This window comes from Osmerus eperlanus, chromosome 12 (assembly GCF_963692335.1).
Source record: "Osmerus eperlanus chromosome 12, fOsmEpe2.1, whole genome shotgun sequence".
Lineage (NCBI taxonomy): Eukaryota > Metazoa > Chordata > Actinopteri > Osmeriformes > Osmeridae > Osmerus > Osmerus eperlanus.
Genome location: NC_085029.1, coordinates 2,052,744 through 2,076,751, shown reverse-complemented (window position 1 = coordinate 2,076,751; position 24,008 = coordinate 2,052,744). Strand labels below are relative to the sequence as shown.

At 45.1% G+C, this 24,008-nt stretch overlaps 2 protein-coding genes across 5 annotated transcripts; one reads left to right on the top strand and one right to left on the bottom strand.

Moving 5' to 3' along the window:
* The first annotated feature begins 538 nt into the window (after positions 1 to 538).
* LOC134031623 (uncharacterized) lies at positions 539 to 3,221 on the top strand. Its single transcript, XM_062475332.1, has 3 exons — positions 539 to 955; positions 1,539 to 1,594; positions 1,787 to 3,221. The coding sequence occupies exons 1-3, from the start codon at positions 539 to 541 to the stop codon at positions 3,219 to 3,221; spliced, it is 1,908 nt and encodes a 635-aa protein (XP_062331316.1).
* A 16,842-nt stretch (positions 3,222 to 20,063) lies between these two features.
* On the bottom strand, positions 20,064 to 23,755 carry LOC134031025 (putative nuclease HARBI1). 4 transcript variants are annotated; one of them, XM_062474493.1, is made up of 12 exons: positions 23,381 to 23,755; positions 23,027 to 23,097; positions 22,763 to 22,939; positions 22,611 to 22,672; positions 22,442 to 22,528; positions 22,313 to 22,354; positions 22,071 to 22,244; positions 21,956 to 21,991; positions 21,303 to 21,857; positions 21,118 to 21,233; positions 20,910 to 21,021; positions 20,064 to 20,815 (listed from the first exon to the last, which is right to left on the bottom strand). In XM_062474493.1, the coding sequence occupies exons 9-12, from the start codon at positions 21,772 to 21,774 to the stop codon at positions 20,445 to 20,447; spliced, it is 1,071 nt and encodes a 356-aa protein (XP_062330477.1). In that variant the 5' UTR covers positions 21,775 to 21,857; positions 21,956 to 21,991; positions 22,071 to 22,244; positions 22,313 to 22,354; positions 22,442 to 22,528; positions 22,611 to 22,672; positions 22,763 to 22,939; positions 23,027 to 23,097; positions 23,381 to 23,755; the 3' UTR covers positions 20,064 to 20,444. The 4 variants fall into 4 exon arrangements, with proteins under 4 accessions (XP_062330477.1, XP_062330478.1, XP_062330480.1 ...); XM_062474494.1 differs by lacking the exons at positions 23,027 to 23,097; positions 23,381 to 23,755 and having other exon boundaries at positions 22,763 to 22,985; XM_062474496.1 differs by lacking the exons at positions 20,064 to 20,815; positions 20,910 to 21,021; positions 21,118 to 21,233 and having other exon boundaries at positions 21,591 to 21,857.
* Between the last annotated feature and the right edge of the window lie 253 nt (positions 23,756 to 24,008).

The following is a 24,008-nucleotide window of genomic DNA, read 5'->3' as shown; positions in this document are numbered from 1 at the left end:
TCATACAACCTTCTTGCTGTTGATACAAAGCTGCCCCAAGTCCTGTAGCACTAGCATCTGTATGAAGGACATAACTCAGGTAACTCAGGGTCAGCAAACCCAAGAACAGGGGCAGTAATAAGATTCTCTATGACCGTTTTAAATGCAACATCACAGGCAGAAGTCCAACGGTCACCAAATGGCTTCTTTGGGTCATAGTATTGGTTAGTTTTTGTCTGGTGCTTGGCATGTTTGTGCAGTGGTGGATAAACAAGCGGAGCTGGTTCATGAAGGAGGACGTGAGACATAGCGCGTCACTAGCAACGCGTCATTTTATGCGCAGGGGGTCCGTGGGGATTCAATCGATGACGGCGGACCTTGCGAGGAAGCGGGAATCCCTCCGGCCGGAGGGTCCAAACCTCGTCGAAGCTCTCGCTTGGCAGTGAGGCAACCGGTCCCGATCAGGGAATAGCCTGTTCCTCGGCTTCTTTGCGGGTATTACGAAAAGGGCCTCAGTCCTCCGGTCGGTCTGTCGCACGAGGATTTGTACCTTCATTTCATGGACGTGTGTGAGGAGGATGCCGGGGTTCCCGTTCCCCGCAAAGCGCTGGGGAAGAGCAAGCGGGGTTCCGCTGCGGGTGCTGGCCTGGCCAAGAAACACAGAGCGGGGTCCGCAGGAGGCTCGGTCGTACCGCCGCCCGACCCCGTGCAGCTTCCTGCTCCCGTGCTGCGGCCCGATCCCGTGCTGGCGGCGCTGATCGATCTGCGGAGCACGCTCACTGGCATGGATGCCCGTCTCCAGCACCTCGAGGGAGCCGGGGCCTTGGGTGCGGCTCCCGTAGCCGCGGCTGCGGGCGTGCTTACTGCGCAGGAGATCCAGCCCTCGTACATCTTGGCCAGCGCGGTGCCGGCCGCTGCCTCTGGGGCCTCCTTTCTGCCGCCGTTCCGGCGAGTCTCCGCGAGCAGATCCTGTCAGGTAAAGATGTGAATCTGGTGAAGATCTTGCTGTGTGGGCCTGAATCGGTCGAAAGCCGCTTGGTAGATTGCGGTAATGTGGCTGTGTTTTTGCGGGACGCCGATCCCCGTCTGACTAAGACGCTCACGTTGTCTGAATTCGTCGTTGCTTTTGGGGTTCCCTGGGAGGCGAGTCGAACTGGACACCTATCTGGCCATCATAGCTGACCTGTCGCTCTCCTACGGGGGAACGCTGTTCTATGAATATCATAAGGGTTTCTCTGCCAAGGCAGCCCTCTACGTTCAGCGGTTTAATCTGCGTCTGGACTGGTCTGTGCTAGATCTAGAGCTGGTTAGCCGCACATTCACCGGGGTTCGTCCCCTGTCGTGTGTGGTGTGTGGGTCTTTCTCCCATCCTACTGGGCTTTGCCCTCTCACGGTGCCTTCTAAAATGGGGGAACCTTCCCGTGACGCGAAGCCAGCGGCATGGAGCGTCGCTCCTCCAGACGCCAGGTGGTTAATGCTGGTTCCGCTCCTCCCGTGTGCATGTATTTCAATGAGGGGGCCTGTACCTACCCTAATTGTCGATTTCTTCACGTCTGCAGTCAGTGCTCGGACGCCCATCCGAGGTCGACCTGCCCGCGTCGGTTCCGATCGGCGGGCAAGGGCATGAAATAAATAATCATCCTTCTACCCCTGTTGCCATTGGTCGTCTGTCTGAAGCTTTGAGTGGTCACCCCAACCGATGTTTTGTGAAGTATCTCCTCACTGGTTTGCGGACAGGGTTTATGGCTGGGGTGGAATGTGTGCCCACTGTAACTCATGTGTGTAATAACTTGCAATCGGCGCTCAGGGAGCCCGACGTGGTCGATGCGTTACTTACTAAAGAGATCGGCAAGGGGTATTTGTTGGGGCCGTTCGTGGAGTCGCCGTTTCCCATGTTTCGCGTCAGTCCCATTGGCGTGGCTACTTGCAAATATTCTGGAAAAAAACACCTGATCGTTGACCTGTCGGCTCCGCACAATACTCGGGTCCCTAGCATTAACAGCCTGATTCCGTCGGAGCCGTTTTCTCTGTACTACGCTAACATCGATCACGCGATTCGGTTAATCAAACAGGCAGGCGTGGGCGCCTGGCTCGGGAAGGCCGATATCACCAACGCGTTCAAGGTGATGCCCCTTCACCCGTCGCAGTGGCACCTGTTCGGCATTAAATGGCGGTCGCAGATGTACTTTTACGCTCGCCTGGCTTTTGGCTGCCGCAGCAGCCCGCGCATTTTTGACGCTCTGTCCGAGGCGCTGTGTTGGGTTTTGCTGAACGTGCACAGGTTGCCGTTTGTCCTGCACCTGCTGGACAACTTCTTGGTGGTCGATTTTCCCTCCTCGCCACCTGCTCGGTGCATCTCGGTGGTGAAGGCAACATTCGAGCATTTGGGCGTGCCGCTCTCGGAGGAGAAGACGCAGGGGCCTCTCACGTCCATCGAGTTTTTGGGCGTCCAGCTGGACAGCCTGTTAATGCGTGCGTCTCTCCCGGCGGAGAAGCTTGAGCGGGTGCGCGCTGTTCTGGCGGCAGCGGCTGCGTCGGTTTCGATGACTAAGCGGGATCTTTTGTCGTTGCTCGGGCACCTGAATTTTGCTATGCGCATTATTCCCCACGGTCGGTCGTTTGTCTCCCGGCTGCTCGTCGTGGCTAAGTCTGTTCCGGCGCTGCACGACGTTGTGCGTTTGGATGAGGGTTGCCAGTCCGATTTGCGTTTTTGGGCCGTGCTTTGCGAGCATTGGAACGGTTTGTCGTTTTTTTACAACGACGAGGTGGAGACCTCCAGCGCCATGGCGTTCTACACCGATGCGGCGTTGTCCATTGGGTTTGGTTTTTTTTTCGCGAACGAGTGGTTCAGCGAGTCGTGGCCCGTTGAACTGGAGTTTCTGGCGCGCGATTGCAAATCCACAGCATTGTACGAACTGTATCCTATTGTTGTAGCGTGTCTTTTGTGGGGTAAACACTGGTGTAGGAAGAGGATTGTGGTGTTCTGTGATAACGAGGGCACGGTGAACATTATCAACAAGGGTAGATCTTCCGTGGCATTGATTAACAAATTAGTGAGGCGTCTGACCTGGACATGCATCACAGGCAACTTCGTGTTGCGGGCCGCATACATTCCTGGGTTACTCAACAATGTGGCTGATGCTCTGTCACGTTTTCAATTTCAGGAGTTCCGGGCACTATGTCCGGAGGCAGAGCCGGGCGGCCTGGTGTGCCCAGCGTTTCAGGAGACACTGTTAGATTAGACAGGTCGCTAGAAGGCTACATGACGGTCGCTGCTCGATACATGCGAGCAGGCTTCCTATACTTCATCACTTGGTGTCAGCGTTGCGGGCGGGTTGTTTTAACGTTCCCACTGATGTCATGCTAGAAGCTGTGTGTCTCATGGCTTTCTATGGGTTCATGCGTGCGACAAATTCACTTGTCAGTCAAGCACATTTCAAACTATGCACAATCTCACCCTCGGCGATTTAACCATGGATACGGGTATGTACGCAGTGGTGTTGAAACACAGCAAGGGTGTGAAGGCCGGTGTGAGTACTCCTGTCGTCATATCGCGGAATAACTCAGCTTTCTGTCCCCTCTCCTCCATGGCGAAATATCTCCGATGGCGTTCGTCCACGGCAACGAGCGAGCCCCTGTTCGTCACCGATGCTGGGAAAGCCTTGACCCGTTACTGGTTCACTGGGAGGCTCGGAATCCTGTGCCGGCGCTGTGGTCTGGACCCCAAGCTGTACACGGCGCACTCGTTCCGGATTGGTGCGGCTACGTCAGCGTCTCAAGTGGTCTCAGCCTCGACGCTGAAAGTCATGGGTCGTTGGTCATCTGCAAGTGTTCAACGTTACATCAGACTGAATGCCACTGATGTTCTGGAAGGCCAGAGGAGAATGGCTTCCACTCTCCCTACCTCTCAATAACATGCTTTCACGTGTGTATCGCATTTTCTTTCACTAATACCATGTATATGTGCATACTAACCATAATAAATGTCGTCAGGTGGCTGGCCGGGCGCGGGTATACAGCAGCACGTAACAGGCGACAAGCCACCATCAACGTTGGTAAATCGAGGCCGTGCCTCAGTTGGTAATACGAGGTGTGTCTCAGTTGGTAAGTAGAGGCCGTGCCTCAGTCGGTATGTCGAGGCCGTGCCTCAGTTGGTAATTCGAGGTGTGTCTCAGTTGGTAAGTAGAGGCCGTGCCTCAGTTGGTATGTCGAGGCCGTGCCTCAGTTGGTAATTCGAGGTGTGTCTCAGTTGGTAAGTAGAGGCCGTGCCTCAGTTGGTATGTCGAGGCCGTGCCTCAGTTGGCAATTCGAGGCCGTGCCTCAGTAGGTAGGTAGAGGCCGTGCCTCAGTTGGTATGTCGAGGCCGTGCCTCAGTTGGTATGCCGAGGCCGTGCCTCAGTTGGTATGTCGAGGCAGTGCCTCAGTTGGTATGCCGAGGCCGTGCCTCAGTAGGTAGGTAGAGGCCGTGCCTCAGTTGGTATGTCGAGGCCGTGCCTCAGTTGGTATGCCGAGGCCGTGCCTCAGTTGGTATGTCGAGGCAGTGCCTCAGTTGGTATGCCGAGGCCGTGCCTCAGTAGGTAGGTAGAGGCTGTGCCTCAGTTGGTATGTCGAGGCCGTGCCTCAGTTGGTATGCCGAGGCCGTGCCTCAGTAGGTAGGTAGAGGCCGTGCCTCAGTTGGTATGTCGAGGCCGTGCCTCAGTTGGTATGCCGAGGCCGTGCCTCAGTTGGTATGTCGAGGCAGTGCCTCAGCTGGTATGACGAGGCAGTGCCTCAGTTGGTATTTCGAGGCAGTGCCTCAGTTGGTATGACGAGGCGGTGCCTCAGTTGGTATGTCGAGGCCGTGCCTCAGTTGGTATGTCGGGGCAGTGCCTTAGTTGGGATGTCGAGGTTTGCATCAGTTGATATGTGAGGCAGTGCCTCAGATGGTACCACTTCAATCGATTCATTTCAGTCACGAGATGCATCGGGGCACCAGGGCGCTGGGATTCAATGCTGATGTATGTATGGGTAACATGACGCTCATCTCATTCTTTTTCAGGGGCACCACCTACACACAGTAGTCTCTTCATGGTCTCGTTTGGCATGTGGTTTTGTGTTGGGGAATGCGTCGCTGCTCTCTGCTCGGAGGTCGAGACGGTGTCTTGTTGGATGCGGCAGGGAGCCGATGCGAGCAGAACCACAATGCCAAATCAAATGTACAATCGTGTTTTATATAGTGTGAAATAAAGTATTCGTAAAGTCATACTGAGTCCTCCTGCCTGAAACAAGCGGAGCTGGTTCATGAAGGAGGACGTGAGACATAGCGCGTCAATAGCAACGCGTCATTTTATGCGCAGGGCACTCCCTACTAATAGGGCGGGGTATATAAGGGGTTCCCGGCATATGCATCGCTAGTGCGACATAGACTTCAGTCTTCCTGCTGCCTCCGCCTCCCCGGCCTCCACCCTTGGTTCTGTTTTCTGTTTCCTGTTTCAGGGGGAATGCGTCGCTGCTCTCTGCTCGGAGGTCGAGACGGTGTCTCGTTGGATGCGGCAGGGAGCCGATGCGAGCAGAACCACAATGCCAAATCAAATGTACAATCGTGTTTTGTATAGTGTGAAATAAAGTATTCGTAAAGTCATACTGAGTCCTCCTGCCTGAACCTGTTTTAAAGTGTACAAAAAAGCCACTAAATTAGGATACATTGAATAACTGATGAAAAACAATTGTGTTGTCAGGTGGTCTCCACCCTTCACATGTTTTGACATATTGTGATAAACACAAATATATTGAAACAGTTCTCTGATTTGTACAGTATTTTAGGTTGTGAGCATAAAATACAGCATTGTAAGATTATTTACATTATACACATACATGTTTACATTTACATTTAGTCATTTAGCAGACGCTCTTATCCAGAGCGACTTACAGTAAGTACAGGGACATTCTCCCGAGGCAAGTAGGGTGAAGTGCCTTGCCCAAGGACACAACGTCAGTTGGCATGACCGGGAATCAAACTGGCAACCTTCGGATTACTAGCCCGATTCCCTCACCGCTCAGCCACCTGACTCCCCGTGTTTGAAGATTCCCCATGTTTAACCCCATTTACTTTGAAACACTGGCAAGTTGGCCACTGATCTCTCTCCAGACACTGTTGTAAACAGAAAAACAATCAGACCAAATTGCTTAAAATCTTTCAAGGAAGATTTAAGTTATCCACATCACCAACATTGGAGAAAGAGATTTGTGAAGAGACTTATTCAAAACCTAAAATAAATCCAAGAGCTTTATCATGTAGAGATACAGTTACCTTCAGACTGGTGAGCAGCTGAACCCAGTGATGAGGAGGACAGAATGGAACCTGTTTGGCATAAGAATAATCTGGTACTTTATTATTCCACAAATATGTAATGTGATATACAAGTTAATACTTCAATTCACAAAAACATGAAGTTGTTCAGTAGAATGTACCACCAACCGTCAGCACAGGGTGTCAAAGAGGGCCGGAAACAGGGTCCTGATGACTATTCAAAAATGGGAAATAACAATAATTCATGTTCCAGAAATAATAAAATTCCATGAAAGAATCATGGCCCAGAGAAAACATCTTCCACATACCTTTCTTAGTGGTAAAGCTGGGGGGCTTCGGCGCTGGGGGGAAGGGCTGTTCAGCAGCGTCAAACTCCTCAGAGTCAGTCTGGTCATGCTTTGGATTTCGCCTGGGAAAGACAGCAAGCATGAATTGCAACAACAGTTGTCTAATAAAGCTTCAATTTATTTAAAACTTTAAATCTTACTTTCATTTCCTTTGTGTGGTTTCTGGTTCCGTTTCAAGACTTGAATCTTTCTCAGCCCGAACCAGGCACTCATGTGCTTTGTCATACGAATCTGAAAATAAACAAAATAGCATCTTATCAGTTTGTACACACGTTCTGTGTACAAACTGATAAGCTGCTATTTTGTTTATTTTCAGATTAATACTTCAATTCAAAACTGACATTTGAAAATATTTAGTTAATATAATGGACGCACCCTTGATCTTCAATATCTCCATGGAGAACACCTCCCATGTATTAATGTCTGGAACTTCATGTAAGATCACTGCCTTCCGCAATCTCTCCTGGGTTTTATATGGACGCCAATAACATCTGTTCTTTGTGCACCAACTCTTTGAGACAACAGCTAAACTGTTTTCTTCATTTGGAAATTTAACCACTGCAAACATAGTACTATAAAACAAAAAGCACAGAAATGTTAGATTTCTTATAATTCCTTACCATATTTACAATATTGATCATTTTAAACATGTCAAGCTACCTTAATAAAACTATCATCCCTTGAGTAAAAAAAAGTCCAGGATATTACATGTGGAGTAAAGGCATCCCAGCAAAGCCCTCTTTGCATGGGAGTAGAACACATTTTCTTAATACATTTGTGGATTTTGTAAAAAGAAGCTCATTCTTCAATGTAGACATAAGGAAAATGTCCAGCTTGGATGACAGCAGGGGGTAAGAGAAAAGGTCTGAAATCTTTTGTACACAATGAAAATATCCCCATGTTCTTCTAGTACAATGTTTTCCACCAGCACAATCTCCTTGTTCCTCAGCTGTATGCAGTTGTTGCCAGTAGACCTCTGTACCAAAAAACTGTTGAACTGCATTTTGTCAAACTGCCTTTTTACAGTTAAACCAGTTGGAACTGGACCATCAGTATGCTCCTTTTGCATTTCTTGTTTAGCCTCTGACTGAGTTGCTCCCATGGCCTCTCTTTCTGACAGTCTCGGTATGACCTGTTCTAAAGGCTTGTTGGGTTTCCGAATCATTTTCTTCAGCTGACCAAGATAATTCTCAAAGGGGAATTTGTCAAGGACACCAAATGTCTGTGCTTCATGACTGAGATGGATTAGGCCGTGCATGTTATATGTGAATTTTTTTTCCATACAGGCAGCTGCAGTGGTCCACAAACAACACTAGGAGGTCTTTAGCGTAGTCAGCATAATCTGCACACAAGGAGACACTTAGGAGAATAGTCATGACGACGGCAAGCAGCATGACGTTCTCGTACATAGCTCTTGGAAGATGCTCTTTAAGGCAGACAGGACCAGTGTACAAGAGAAACGTCTGAAATTCTGTTGCTTTCCATTGGTCGGATTCTTTCAGAGATCTGGGTTTTCTGTTGAATTCTGATGGAATATGTGGTCTTAGTTCAATCAGCTTTGTGGATGTATTCGAAACAACCGAAGGACTTAAACGAGTTGTCAAGGGCCCTTTCTGCCATAGGGTTACCAGCTTTCGTGTTACTCCCAAACACACCAGATGCATATTATCAAGTGGAAACCGTGTCACCAGACCAATTGAAAATCTACCTAAAGGTGTTGTCCCACTATAGTGACAGTCATCTGTGAACTCATCAAAAGGGTCATGGTCAGTCCTCTGAGGAGCACTCATGTTTGGGAAGGTCATTCGATTCAGGTAGTAGACTCCCTTTTGACGGCACTTGTCACAGCCGTAGTAACCATTGTGACCCTTTGCGTTTCTGACAAGTGCCCTTGCTGGAGCATCACAAACAATTGCAGAGATTTTCATATGCACATTACTTTCTCCAAAAGAAATACCATTGGCTTCTAGCCCTTCTGCTTCCTCAACCAAGTCATGCAAAAACTCAAGACTAGTAGGTTTCCTTTGACCAAAGAATATCCCAATGACAAATGGGGACTTGTTAGTCTGGACCAAACCATCAAAAACTTCTACTAATATAGGCCCTATAGGCCCTAATATAGGCCAAAACTGAGCATTTGAGCTTTTGTATAATGGCAGGCCATCTATATTTATTTGGAGGGACACAGGCTCAGGTAGCATTGGGTGCATGGTGAGGTGAGATAGCACACCATGAGCAATGCCAGCAAGGTTCCCCCAGTGATGACTTTAGTTGTTACAACAGGTTTTGTTTTCAACAAAGTCCGTGGATCTATAGGTAACCCAAATTCAGGTATTTTCTTGGTCAGAATCTTTAGAAGTTCATTTTATGCCAAATGTGTAATTTGTTTTCTGATAGCCCAATCAGCCAGTAACTTCTTCATGTCTTCTTCATCTGTACTGTCATCTGTGTTCTCCTCTGAACTCACTGTTAAAGTCTCTCCATCCATCGATTCACTATTGCTATCAGCTAGGCCTAACTCATCCCTATTTGACTCTGTGAAAGAAATTTTGGGCCTATGTACAATGAATGTGTTTTAGGAGAAGTTTACAGTTGGTTAAGAAGCTTGATACAATGAATGTTGATTCAACTCCATTTGGTAGAGATGCCATTTGTAGTTTTATAACACCTAACAAGGAGACGTGAAGTCTAGAGACGGGAAGTCTGGGTGACCTGGGAGAGTTCTTGTCACCTGGGGGGAAGAGACATTTGTTCTGAAGACAATGTGGATTCAACTGTATTGTTCTAAGGATTTAACCAATGACAGAATGCATGTCTGTAGGATGGACCAATGACTTTTGAGAACTGTCGTATCTATAAAATGGTCTGTTGAAGAATGTTCTGGGGGGTTCAGGGCCATCAGCTGGGTAGTGCTGGTGGGCTGGATTCTCCCGGTTCCATTCTAGAATGCTAGATGGAGCTGTATGGAATTGTCTTATGTTTGTGTGTCGATGATGTTATGTTGATAACGTTATTATGTTTAAATCTACGTCAAATAAACATTAACTCTGTACTTCACCCGACTTCAGCTTAAACGATTGATTCTCTCAAAAACCTCCACGACAACTCCTGCAGTGGAAGCTCTGTGATCTCAAAATACATGACCATCTCTCTCCTTACTCTCTAAAGATGTGGACCCTAGTTTGAGCAAATCCTGCATGACTCCTTTCTTAATTTTTAATTTTATAACATATCTTATAGGCTAGCTAGCAAAATAAGGCTAGCATCGCTAAGAACATTACTAATTCAACTTTGGTAGTGTAACCGAGCTCTTTGTAAGTTAGTTTTAGATATAATTGTATATGATCGTGTGGACAATAAGACACGGACGCGGTCTATTTTCATAACTTGTAGTTTACCACCGCTATTCTTGACATCACCATTCGAACAGCCCTCACTGATTTCACGTAATGTTTTCAGGATCAAGCATATGTACGGCAACTCCCGGGGGACAAAACCATAGATATATATAAAGACTAGATGTCTTACGGTTGTCCGGCAACGCGGACAAGACATCTACCCTTTATATATATCTATGGACAAAACACCCATGTCCGTTGTCACATAGAAAGGTCTGCTACAGTAGGCTATCCTCAGTAGTGATGTGTCGTTCGTGAACGATTCGTTCATTTTGAACGAATCCTTACAAGGACTCAGGAGTAACGAGTCCTCTCAAAGAGTGATTCGTTCATTTTCTCGTGGCCGCGCATCGGGACGGTTGCATAGGCTCGTCCAACTAAACATAAATGATTCGTTCATTTCCCGACTCGGTCTTCGGGTACGAGTCTTTGGATCATTTTTCACGTGACCTGCATAAGCTCTGTAGTGGTAGCTAGAGGGAACGATTCGTTCATTTCCCGACTCTGTCTTTCTACGAGTCTTTGGATCATTTTTCACGTGACCTGCATAGGCTCTGTAGTGGTAGCTAGAGGAAACGAACGATTCGTTATTTCCCGACTCGGTCTTTCTACGAGTCTTTGGATCATTTTTCACGTGACCTGCATAGGCTCTGTAGTGGTAGCTAGAGGAAACGAACGATTCGTTCATTTCCCGACTCGATCTTTCTACGAGTCTTTGGATCATTTTTCACGTGACCTGCATAGGCTCTGTACTGGAGGAAACGAACGATTCGTTCATTTCCCGACTCGGTCTTTCTACGAGTCTTTGGAACCTTTTTTCACGTGACCCGCATTGTATTTTTTAGTAGAGGAAACAGTTTCCTCATTCCCTTTCGCGTTGCCGCTGTTTTAGTAAGACGTGAATGATATTCGCTCCAGTCATCATACTGACTGGTTTTGTTATTTTCACTTTACATTTACACTTACAGTTTAGTGCAGTGTAATTGTTTGCCGTGATAATTAAATGCTAGTGTGATAATAAATGACCAAATCATACAAACTGTCATGATACATTATTTTAATGCAGGAATTTATTTTAAAATAGTATCTGCTGGTGCACATGTCATGCACTAACCTACATAAGAATATGATACGTGTTTGCAGTGGACCGATAGCCCCCCCCCCCCCCCTGTTGAAATGAACGAATGACTCAAAAAAATATTCGTTCATTTTACTGAACAAGATTCAAAGAACCGAATCAGTAAAATGATCCGATTTTCCCATCACTAATCCTCAGGATTTGCAAGCTAGATAAACTTATATCATATCTAAAATCATTTTGTAGACATAACAATGGATTCTGCCACTAAATGAGTGACTTGGCTTTATTTCTGGACATACTATCCACAACCGAAGTGTGTTACACAATGCTGTAAGATCGCCTATACTCGTGCATTGCTCTTGGTACCCAGAATGCCCTGCGGCAAGCTGAAAAGCTACTCAGTTAACCTTTTCATGTTCCTGTTAAATTTGCCTGAAAACGCCTAAACAGCATACCCAAAGTAAATTGGAAGCTGTTCTTGAACCATTTGGAGTACATGCATGTAAATGATCTCTTTTGAAAGCTGACACTCTGAAGTTATGTCCCCTGTTGTCAGGACCCCTGTCAGTCCTTCTAGTGTTGAGTAATAGAAGCTTGAACACAAGGAAAGTGAAAATTTCTATTTCCGCCTAGATTTTGTTTTGAAAACAGAGGCCTGAAGAGGCCTAGAGGTGGTAGGTATTATCTGGAAGACTAAATTGGACCACAGGTTGAAGCCTTACCCAATTCAAATCAAAAGTCAAACATAATACCACAATATATTCATATTTGACACATGTTTTTATAAGAGTACATCCAGGAATTTTCTAAAAGGGTCTTTTGGAGACTCCAAAATGACCCTTTGTAACCAAGGTCAAGGTCAAATAAAAAGGTATTATTTTTCATAATTGTTATCTCTGGCCCATCTCTGGTACTTAGAAATATCATATATAATAGCTAAATCCCTAATTAGTAATACTGAAACACAAAAACTGAAGCATGAACACATTGGAGTGCTTTATCTGATTCCAAGGATTGGCGCACAAAGAACACTGATTCTGTCAACCATATTGCGCAATCGACTGTTATTTTGAAGGCTCCACAGACGCATACAAATGAGGTATTGGCATTTTCAGCTAGCTGTCAGCTACAAGGCTAACGAGCTAATTTCAGAGCCAGTCGAAGCCAGTTCGAGAAATTTGTTTAGAACGAGTGTGGGGGGGGGGGGCGGGGGGGGGCAGGACGCACAGACCTAGTTGGCTTTAGAGGGCTGTCAACGGGGCATGGAAGCTCCTATTGGGTCGAACAAGGTGTCAATCAAAAGGGGAGGGTTCAACGGACATTTTGAGACCTTCATTTTGTAAATACTCCGTTGATAAATCGGAGAAAATAACACTTTTATGTGAACAAGTTGTTTCTTCCTTCGGCTAACTTGCATAATGAAACAAAGGATAATGGCTATTCATGAACGTAAAACATTGTATTTGGACGAATTACTTTACATGGTTAGATACTTTGAACCCTTGGGACTTACGCAGATCAAGTTTTGATGGCATGATTTGCACACCTGGACCTATTTGAACAACTTAGGGTGAGTACAACTTTTTTCTTTGGCATTGTTGAAGGAATGTTCACCGGAAAAAGACGTTGACTTTGCTTGCTATTGCGACTTGATCTTGAATTGGTTTATTTCAATGGAAGCACAAGAATCGTAGCTTTCCAACGATGTATAACATGTGTAGCGTCTAAAAAATATATTTTTTAGAATTTAGTGCGTCGTAACTGAGGAAGGGGGAGGCAGCATTTTTGTCTCGCGGGCGAAACAGGAGCGTAAACAGGTTAAGGGCTAAATTAAATAAGCGTTTGGAGTTCTATTGTTGTGTTCGTTCTGTTTTGATATGTGTAATGCTAGTTATTACATTTTTTACATAATAGTTTACATAATTTGAGTTATCACCTTGATTGCGAATGATGTCTAGTTAGATCGGTATCCAAGCTGTCCTGTACGCAGGTGCGTTTTGGGAAAGTAATCAATCGTGAGTAATGGTCCGCTAAACGTTAGCCGGCGCAACGGTAACGTTGTTACCTAAAAAGTGCGACTTATACTCCGATTCACAAACACAAAGGGCTCGTTCTGGGGGGGTGCGGCTTATGGGGGGGCCTCAAAATTGTTCTTTGCCCAGGGCCTCCAATTAGCTAAAACCGCCACAAGTACAGTAGCGTCGAGTTCCAAGGAAGAAATCCGCGCCGAGTAAACCTATAAATAAGACTATAAATGTGTAGATTAAATCGGGAAAGACAAAATAAATTAAGTAATACGTACTCTATAGCGATTAACAGGGAAAAAATTGGGAAAGGTTTGGAGCAGCAGCTCAGGTATGCAGTGCGGTGTATTGTCAGCTCAATCCACAATTCACAGCGTTGTGATGTGAAACACCCAGCAGGTTAAAAGCAGGTGTAAACCAGGAATTAGAATTAAAATAAACTATACAATAAAGTTGCAGTAATTTACAATATAAAAATACAAATATTACAAAAAATACAAATGGTACAAGATTGTGTAGTGCAGTGCGAAAAGCAGTGTGTTTTAAGGACATTGAGTCATGAAGTCAGTGTGAACCCTTGGCCTTGTTGAAGAGGCCAGGATCGGTTGGGAAGAAGCGGTTTTTGTGGCGTGAGGTTTTGGTCCTGATGGACTGCAGCCTTTTGCCGGAGGGGAGCAGCTGAAACAGGGTGTGTCCAGGGTGGGAGGAGTCGGCAACAATGTTCGTTGCTCGCCCTCAGGGTCCTTCAGGTGTGCAGGTCTTCGAGGGTAGGCAGATTGCAGCCAATCACCTTCTCAGCAGTGTGGATGATACGCTGCAGTCTGCTTTTGTCCTTGGCAGTGGCGGCAGCGTACCAGATGGTGATGGAGGAGGTGAGGATGGACTCAATGATGGCTGTGTAGAAGTGCACCATCATTGTCTTTGGCAGGTTGAATTTCTTCAGCTGCCGTAGGAAGTACATCCTCTGTTGTGCTTTCTTGGTTAGGGTTATTTATGCCATGAGAATCACTGTTTTCCAATTAAGCGAACCAGAAATCATCCGACGTTAAGATTACGCAGCCATGCAATAATTCAATTACTGGACGAAATCAAAGATGACCTGGAACCTCTCACTCAGCGTTCATATTCTATCCCAGCACTCGTTAAACTCCTGGCAACATTACAAATATTGGCATCAGGATCATTTCAAACAGTCATTGCATCAGCCGTGGGAATATCGCAGCCTTCACTCTGCCACATACTCACTCAGGTATTCAACGCATTACTATGGCGCACTGGTCAATACATACAATAAACCACTACTAACTAACGCAGAAATAAGACGCATCAAACAAGAATTCTTTCACATTGCAAACTTTTTGAACATTATAGGAGCCATTGATTGCACTCATATCCCTACACTCCCACCTTCAATCAACGAGCACGTTTACAGAAATAGGAAGCAGGAAGCATACATACTCAATGACTGAGCGCTCCCGGGGGGGGGGGGGGGTTGATAAATCTTGACTAGGGCGCCAAATGTGCTAGGACCGGTACAGTTGGTAAGCATTGTTTGGGGGATGTTTTACAGTGAACCTTAATTTCACTAGGGAAAATAATTTGTCTAGCCATATCTATATTTACATTTAGTCATTTAGCAGACGCTCTTATCCAGAGCGACATATATATATATATGTATACATACATAGCGATATTATCCGACAGCTCATGCATTCAAACCAGATGTAGCTGGAACAGGTTCAGGTGTTGCTGGGGTGCGTGGCGTGGATCGCGCGGGTCTGGATGCCACAGGTTTAGGTGGTGCAGATGTGGAGGCTGCAGGTGTGGCTGGAACAGGATTAGGTGGCGCAGACGTGGAGGCTGCAGGTGTGGCTGGAACAGGTTTAGGTGGTGCAGACGTGGAGGCTGGTGTGGATAAGACGTCAGAGGTCCCCTACAGACCACTGACCATGCCTGCAGCGATGGTCCTTAGGCAGTCGTTGGTCTGTTGCTGGTGGTGACATAATTTGGTTACTGCCCTGGCCAATCCATTCATTGCATAAACCAGCTCCTTTACCTACCCATTATTCCATCTCATTTCACGGTTCATCTGCTGCACATTACCAGATATCAGTTGATGGGCCTTCGTCTGGGCGCATTGATCAGTTAACAGCATTTCATCAGCATGTCATCTATGGTCATCCTGTGTGCAGGAGGCTGAGACGAGGCAGGTTGCACAGGAGACTGCTGAGACGAGGCAGGTTGCACAGGAGACTGCTGAGACGAGGCAGGTTGCACAGGAGACTGCTGAGACGAGGCAGGTTGCACAGGAGGCTGCTGAGACGAGGCAGGTTGCACAGGAGACTGCTGAGACGAGGCAGGTTGCACAGGAGGCTGCTGAGACGAGTCAGGTTGCACAGGAGGCTGCTGAGACGAGGCAGGTTGCACAGGAGACTGCTGAGACGAGGCAGGTTGCACAGGAGACTGCTGAGACGAGGCAGGTTGCACAGGAGACTGCTGAGACGAGGCAGGTTGCACAGGAGACTGCTGAGACGAGGCAGGTTGCACAGGAGGCTGCTGAGACGAGGCAGGTTGCACAGGAGGCTGCTGAGACGAGGCAGCTTGCACAGGAGACTGCTGAGACGAGGCAGGTTGCACAGGAGACTGCTGAGACGAGGCAGGTTGCACAGGAGACTGCTGAGACGAGGCAGGTTGCACAGGAGACTGCTGAGACGAAACCTTGGGTTCCCCAAACGCTGTGAAAGGATCAGGTGCAATTGTTACAAACATGGCATCCAATACACTTGGCAAAAAAACGCCTCCTGTCTGTTCCATTTCTGATTTTTTTTTGTGATTAGTAACTATATAACCCAATCTTTAATGACTTAACCCCATCGGTTGGGTTGACATATAAATGATATAAACATACATATAGCCAACAACAGTATCATAACAGACCACACATACCATAATTCTTTACAGAGATCTCAGCAGTACTTATGCCGTCCACACCGTCCACCTGTTCGGCAACGAGTGTTTGCTGCACCACCTCTTCAATAGTAGATAGCGTGTCTATTTCTGGTGGACCTGAACCGGTTCTCCTCGATTGCGCCCGGTTGTACGCTACCTTCTCTTTTGTTCTGCGCTTTATGTCTTGCCACCATTTTTTTACCTCCTCCACTTCTCTCCGTGTAGATGATAACGAGTTGATTTTTATGTTATGGCAATCCAAATCTGTTTCCTGTAACTTCATGCACTAATATGTCAATTTCCTCGTCGCTAAATTTAAGCTTGCACTTTCTTTTTACAGTAGAAAGATCCATGACAGATAAATGCGGGCCCATTGTTTGCTCTTTTAGAGGCGCGCTAATTACACTAATGGGCAGAGTATGCGCTGATTGCCTGATGACTGTCAGGTTTGATAAATATTACGCAAAATGAGGATGCATAGCGGGCGCTATTACCGAACTCGCAAAAACAGACGCAGCGTAAACTGCGCCATTGTTAGTAAATGAGGCCCTTAGTGTTTCCACCTGGGTATATGTGTGCTAATTGTGCTCAGGTTGTGCTGACTTGGGTGAACAATATTGAATGCTAGTGATTTGTAATTGACCACATGGTGTAGGTGATGAGAAATTAAGGGATTTGTGTGTAGAGTTTTGCAGTGATAGTTCAACAAATCTGACTCGTGTCAAAACAGGCGAATAGTGTTTATAGTTTAGGGATATGGGTGTGCTTTTTAGATAAATGGCCTTATGGTTTTGAAATTTGTGTTTAAGCAATCAAGAAAAACTGTAATATTAATTTGGGGTGTGGCAATGACCATTTAAAGGCAATCATGGGCGTTACTTGGGTGGGACAAGGCTCTTGTTCACGTTTAATTTACAGCATTTATAAAAAGGAAACTGAAGCAGAATGAATGCAACGTTTTCACATGAATTCTACGCAGTTTTATAAAAGAGCCCCCTGGGCTCAACAATGGCCGTGACATTAGTATGGTTTAGTACATTAAATACTTCAATCTAAACTATAATGGTGACTTGATGTTGTTATAGCCACAGTTCTAGCCACTGAAGGCTGCTTGCAGCTTGAAGTTTTGATTTGGACCCTCTGTAAAAATGACAAAATAGACATTGCAAACTCATCTCTACAAGACAACATACCATGTTCAACATGAAATGTTTCGAGGTACAGCTATGTGTCTCACAAGCAGAACAATATAAAACAAACGTTACAGAGAATAGAGTGCACTCCTAAACCCAACCCTGTGACATACAGAGTAAGCAAACACATATTTAATCATAGATTTGACTGCTTGCCCTTAGTCCTTTTTGTTTGTCTACACATCTCTGTTGTAATAGTCCGTTATCTACAGCGTTTTTAATTGGTCATCTGGACTAAGCACCAGTCTGTTGTGATTGGCAACAATTTTCATCAGGCCTTTTTCCTTTGACTGTCTCTACTCCTGATAGAGAACCACAAACATTGTAGACAGACACAGGGCTGGATCTCCCCCTTACTCATTTTCCCTCTCACTCTAATTACTTATCTTATTGGTTCTGTCCTGCTGCAGGCATCCCATCACCAGAGCACATTTCTAATCAATGCTTTATTACATTGGCACCTCCTTTAATATTTCATACCGTAAAATGAAGCTTTGGAATTACTTACAGGTAGCTACACTTGGTGCTAGCAGTCATACCAACTATATGTGTGTACACTTGTTTACAAACAGTCACAACAGAAGGCATATAGTTTAAACTCAAAACTTAAGTTTTGTGCAGAGATCGTTATTTTTTTTATTAACTATGCATGAATGTTTTTGCATCACAAACTCAAACCCTGCTTTACAACTGTACTGGGAATATTGATTAAAACTTGAATAGCCTTCAACTGAATGCGTACCATATACTTGCATTTTTTGCTTATTTGCAATGCATGTGTCCTGACTCTTCTTGTGGTTTGAGTCCCTCTTCCAGGGGTGTGTCCCAGCCACACTAAACCAAACTGATGTCATGGTTGTCATCACTGTCAAACAGCAGTATGGTGAAAAAAAGTCTTTAAATTGAGCTTTTACTTTTACTGTATTTATTAATTTATTATTCTATATTCAGTTTTTTAAATGACAATACATGCCTTTATTTTTTCCAAGGTTTGTGGGAGATGTGTGATAGGAGGTTGCACAGGTGAGCTAGCTGGTGTGCACACTGACATTGTCAACTCCATCACGATCCTTGAGGGTTTAGGTTGGTTGAGGGGCAGTTCTATGGGCATATGTGAAGCCCTCTGTGACATGCTTGCGTGTAAAAAGGGCTATACAAATAAATTTGATTTGATTTTTTGATTTGATCCAGCCAGCTGGTTCACCATGCTTCAAGTCTGCCATAATAATTCCTGATCCCAAGAAACATTCAGCAGCCTGCCTGAACGACTGCAGCCCAACTGTGTTCCCCCCAGTCATCATGATGCTCTTTGAGCAGGAGGTCATTGCTTTGCCGTCTCCTGCTCATCTGGCATTTCAGACTTCAACACTGAGGCTGAGTAAATTCAAGAAGTGCATTCCTCACCTGCCTCTACAGGTGAATCACTGAAAACAGCCTTACTTCCTAAGCATCCCTCACGGCCTGGAAGCTGCTGTTCTTAATGTCAGCCAAGATTCCTCACTTGACTCAGTATTCAATTTCATAAAACACTTTGCAGTTTGACACTCAACTGAGGGTCTCTCACCCCATATGTGAGTGGCATAGTCAGAGCACCCCGCCACACTGTATTCACACCCACAAATGCTTACAGTACAAAAATGTATAGCTTGGTTTCAATCTTGTTTTTGTGTTTTACCATGAATCTTTCAAAATCTATGCCATTTACTTTCAATCTTGTACATAAATGTACATAGTAGCTCATGAAAGAAGAGCTTTAGGTTTTGAGTAACTGTGTACAGTATATGATATATCCAAAAATATAATATAATGGCAAAGGTGTTTGCAACGTAAGACAAATGTTTGTGATATTTTGAATGCAGTCCTTCATTTTGCAAGAGAAGTGAGGCATTTTGCATGTGCAATTCTTGGATTTGTGTGTAAAGTTTTGAAAAAGAGGACACTTAAAAAATAAATAATTGTGTAAGCAGTTGAAAAAAATTAAGACCCCCACTAGCAGACACAGTATCAGTATGTAAACTCCAGTTGTTAGAGGTGTAATGTTGCGCATCCTGAGCTGGGGCCTGTTGCACAAAACTAGGATAAGGGATTAAGCCAGGATATCTTGGTGATCCTGGCTCAATTGATCCGTAATCCGGTTGCACTAAAGATGGATAGGGGGCAGGAGGATATGTTATGGTATAAATTACCATGGAGATTTATTCTGTGGAGCTAGCCTGCTCCAGACCAGGCTAAATTCCAGGATCTATTTAATCTCATCCCTAATGTCAGTCAGCAGTCACCACAAATGGAAACCAATAGTTATTTCACTGCTCACTATACATTGTTATCACATATAACTAGACCCACTGTCATTATTTAAACGTTTGTGATCATTAATTTCAATGATTTTGGATAAAAAATGATTTTTAGATGATGTTGCTATCATTAGATAATTTACAGTTTCCCATAGACTATAAGGCTATATATAAAATGATAGAATATTAGGGCCACAGAGGGGAAAAAAACACAAGTCATAATATTGTAACCAGTTGTTTTAAAGGAGGACAGTTGTTAAAATGACAGATGTGGGGCATTTCGTGAAATTGTACTTCAGTATGGTTTCATAAACAAAGACATGCTGATGTGCCAGAATATTAAGTATCACATTGTCATAAGTATCAAAACTGTAAAAACAATATGTAGCTTTTCTGCAGAAAGAACCAGCCTCATAAATGTATGACTTTATCCTTTTTCTTCAGTGTGGCCCTAGTACTCTGTCATATAAACAAATACACATTCCATATGAATATAAAAACACAATGTGTAACATTATGTTCCTTTATTGAATAAGGACAAAACAAAGCAGGTAAACCATCAGCTCCTTTCGAAACTGAAGTCACAGTGACTCTACAAGATGGAAAGCACAGAATCCAAGCATATTATACAAAATGATACATACACATTCAAAGGTCTGTATATAACACACCCTGCATGTCTGCACACTAAAATAAATGCAGGACAAATCCATACACATCAACTGAACAGACAAATGAATGGATGCAGTAGCCTCCCTGCAGCCTTGTATTACACACAGTATACCGCACAAACATCATAAGAGGCCAAATTCGTAAAAAAACGAACCCAAAAAAACCCAAATTCCTCTGCCACCGCAGGACATATTTAACCAAAATTGAAAGCACACATACTAACTAAAATAATTCAACACATATTGGTCCCTCAGCAGCCGACCACTGTCGTCATCAGGGAAGATTGCCGGATTGTCCCAGTCCATGGCTGGTGGCACTCTGGGGGCCCTCTCCTTCCTCAGGCAGGCCACATTGTGGAGGACAGCACAAGCCACAGTAATATCACATGCCCTAACAGGGCTGACCCTTAATTTGTGAAGGCAGTGAAAGCGTGCCTTCAGGAGGCCAAAGGTCATTTCAACTCTGGCCCTGGTCCTGGCATGGGCATGGTTGTAGGCCTGCTGTGCTTCCTGGGGGTCTGTGAAAGGTGTCAGGAGAAAAGGCTGGCAGCCATACCCCCTGTCTCCCAGCAACACACCAGAGAATTCACCTGTCAACACAAAATCTCATCATTACTACCTCATAAACACAGTGATATTCTTGACACAGCCATGATGGTTATAAATAGGGGTTGTGTGGCTTACCTTGTGATAGGCACTGATAGATTTCAGAGGCCCGAAAGATTCTGGAGTCATGGACTGAGCCAGGCCATTTTGCCACAACATTGCTGATCACACAGTCAGCATTGCAGACCATCTGAAATCATAAGATGAGGAATATTACACCAATCAATGCACATCACTGGCAATGCAGAGTGTTCGTCAATGGACAATATCAAAAAGTTATGTTCACCTGAACATTAATGCTGTGAAAGGATTTCCTATTCACAAAATCGGCCTCATGGGCACCTGAGGGGGCTTTTATCCTTATGTGTGTGCAGTCCACTGCACCAATGACATTGGGGAAACCTGTCACACAAAGTAATGAGTATCCTACTATGTGTTAACAGTTGTCCTGTAATTTGTAGATCCTCTTACCTGCAATCCTATAGAACTCCTCTTTGATGTCACAGAGTCTTCTGTGGCCAGGGAAGGAGATGAAGACATCTGCTAATGCTTTGATAGCCAGACACACACTCCTTATTGTGCGGCAAATTGTGGCCTTGTTCAGCTGTTCTGCATCCCCCACTGAGTACAGGAAGGCTCCACTAGCAAAAAAGCGCAAGGCCACACAAACCATTTGCTCCACACTCAGTGCATGGCTCCGTGCAGTGCGGTGCTTAATCCTGGGACCCAGTAGTCTGCATAGATACCTGATGCCATCTGCAGAAAACCTGTATCTTTCATATAGATGGTCATCAGGGAAGGCCAGTGGGTCCAACCGGTCCCTGAAGACCCTTTCTCGCCTGAAGGCTCTCCTCAGCACAAGTGCTTCTTCATCCACCACATCTCGCACGAATGGGCATGCCATTGTCAGAGCAGAAAGGAACACACAATTTTGGGCCTTCATATAGGCTAGTGGCCACACCTGGTGCTGGGGGGGTGGGCAAAAGAGGGCGATGCCTTATAACGATGACTTGGTTGTACTGATTGCTGGGAAAATAAAAAAAAACTTAGAAAGATGCCACCGTCCTGTGTGCTCACAATAAGAGCTCATATGTCATGGCTCACTTGACTTTACGAGAATATACCTAATTTTTATTTTCAGCTGTGTCATCTTCTTGGAGCTGGGGGAGGAAAGAAAAATAATGATTAATACATTTGTGTTACAGTTAGCATACAGTGTACATTGAAGGCATATCTCACCTCCCTCTCAAGTTTTTTTATTTCAAGGTCCAGTTTCCTAATTGTCCTCTTTTTTATTTCGGACTCCAGTGCAAGATTTTCCATCTTTTTCTTCTTGTACTGAATGTCTATGTCTGCCAGTTCTATTTGGCGCCGGAGGTGGTTGCCATACAACTTTCTGATAGCTTGTGAGCTCTGTGAACACAATACAATTAGCGCAGCTGGAATTTGGCAGGATGTGGTGTCCTTTTATTAATACGCACTATGTTGCCAGGCTGGTTTTCCCACTGTATAGCATCTGGGTCCTGTAAAAGAAATTAGATTTTTTGATTTTGATGAGGACTCCTCACCATTGTAGAGTAAATAGTACTTTCACAGTCTTAACATGATACCTCATGCCTTCTGGAATCCAGAGAGATGGTCTCCTCCTCATCATCGTCTCCATCATGTGCTGTTGCTGCTGCACTGGGGCCTTCACCCTATCACATTTAATCGGATTCATATTGAAGCTAGTAGACAAGACATGCCAGGCCTACAGTATGCCTTTGATGGAGTACTCACTGGATCAGCATCGTCTGGTGCTTGTGCTGGTGGCTCTAACAGGAACACAGTGCTGCCAGACACTGCAAGGCAATAGGTAAACCAAAGTCAGACAGTCCAAATTGATTCAATATGAATGTGGTTGTATCCCATGTAGAGATGGAAGGACATACCTTGAATGAAGCGGGTGGCATCTTGGGAGGAACCTATGCTCGTCTCTTTCCCCCCAGGGATCCCCTCTAAGACGGGCCTGCCTTTATTTAGCTCCAAGGCCATGTCCTCTGCTGGGGTAAGGTCAGCCTTTGGTGACCCACCACCCGTGCCTTGTCTGTGGGTATTCTTTTTCACTGCTAAAACAGTACAGACAATGTGTGAGCAGGCACCTTCTGGGTACAATATATGCTTGTGCTTTGTTAAATATTAGTCAGGGACCATACCATTCTGCAGAATGTTCTTGTATTTGATTTTGACCTGCTGCCATGTCCGTTTTGGCCCGTTCATGTTTAATCTACACACACACACACACACATTTAATGGAGTCACACTGCAAAAAATTACTTGGTATTTTTGTCTTGTTTTCAGTAAAAATATCAAAAAAATTATCATAGCTTTATACAGTGTGATGGAGTTACTTTACACAATTTCACTCATATCTGCAGTGCATTTCAATTAAAAATTTAACCGTTTCATAATTACAGTACAACTGCATTTTTGGAGATGTGAATTAAATATTTGAATTGTAATTGTGATGTTTCAGCGGAGCGGTGAGTGTGTAATTGTGCACTACTTACGCATTCAGGCGGTCTGCAATACTTTGCCACGCTTTTTCTCTTTGCTTTATCACTGTGGCGGTGTTGCCTTTCTTCTTAATTATATCTTTTACCTCCTCGTATGCCTCCATGAGGATTTGTGCTTCCGACGGGGAAAAGTACGCGGCTCTAGTTGCCATGGTAAATCAGTTAATCTGTGATCTGTGGCGGGGTCTATTTGAGTGAGCCGTGAGCGCGCACCTATCCAGGATTGGTTTCACCTGGCTTAATGAATCCGTGTCTGCTCATCCTGGCTTGGTCTTTGTGCAACCAATTAAGCCTGGACGCACATGTTTTGGCTTCATTGAGCTCAGCTGAGTCATTTATCCCGGATGTCTTAATTCTACTTTTGTGCAACAGGCCCCTGTTGCGTGTTTTTAACCAAGATTTTGAATGTGATCCATTGCAGCCCTGTGTGTGTTATTGAGACATTTAGAAAAGACCATGTCTTGTACCTGCCTTTAAGTGATGCTAATACAGAAATGGTTTTCAGTTGTGACTTTTGTAGATATCCATTCCAACGACCTTGACCAGAGCTTAATGAGTTCTTGCTTTTCCATCTTGCAGGCTCCTGCTGTGGGAGTTGAGACTGAGGCCACGTTTACACATA

Coding starts and splice junctions, on each gene's coding strand:
- LOC134031623 (XM_062475332.1), top strand. CDS start 539: ATGGACGTGTGTGAGGAGGATGCCGGGGTTCCCGTTCCCCGCAAAGCG. Junction 956..1,538: donor CCGCGAGCAGATCCTGTCAG/GTAAAGATGTGA, acceptor TCACGTCTGCAG/TCAGTGCTCGGACGCCCATC. Junction 1,595..1,786: donor GCGTCGGTTCCGATCGGCGG/GCAAGGGCATGA, acceptor ATCGGCGCTCAG/GGAGCCCGACGTGGTCGATG.
- LOC134031025 (XM_062474493.1), bottom strand. CDS start 21,774: ATGAAGGCCCAAAATTGTGTGTTCCTTTCTGCTCTGACAATGGCATGC. Junction 21,022..21,117: donor TTCACAGCATTAATGTTCAG/GTGAACATAACT, acceptor TTATGATTTCAG/ATGGTCTGCAATGCTGACTG. Junction 20,816..20,909: donor CTATCAGTGCCTATCACAAG/GTAAGCCACACA, acceptor TTGTGTTGACAG/GTGAATTCTCTGGTGTGTTG.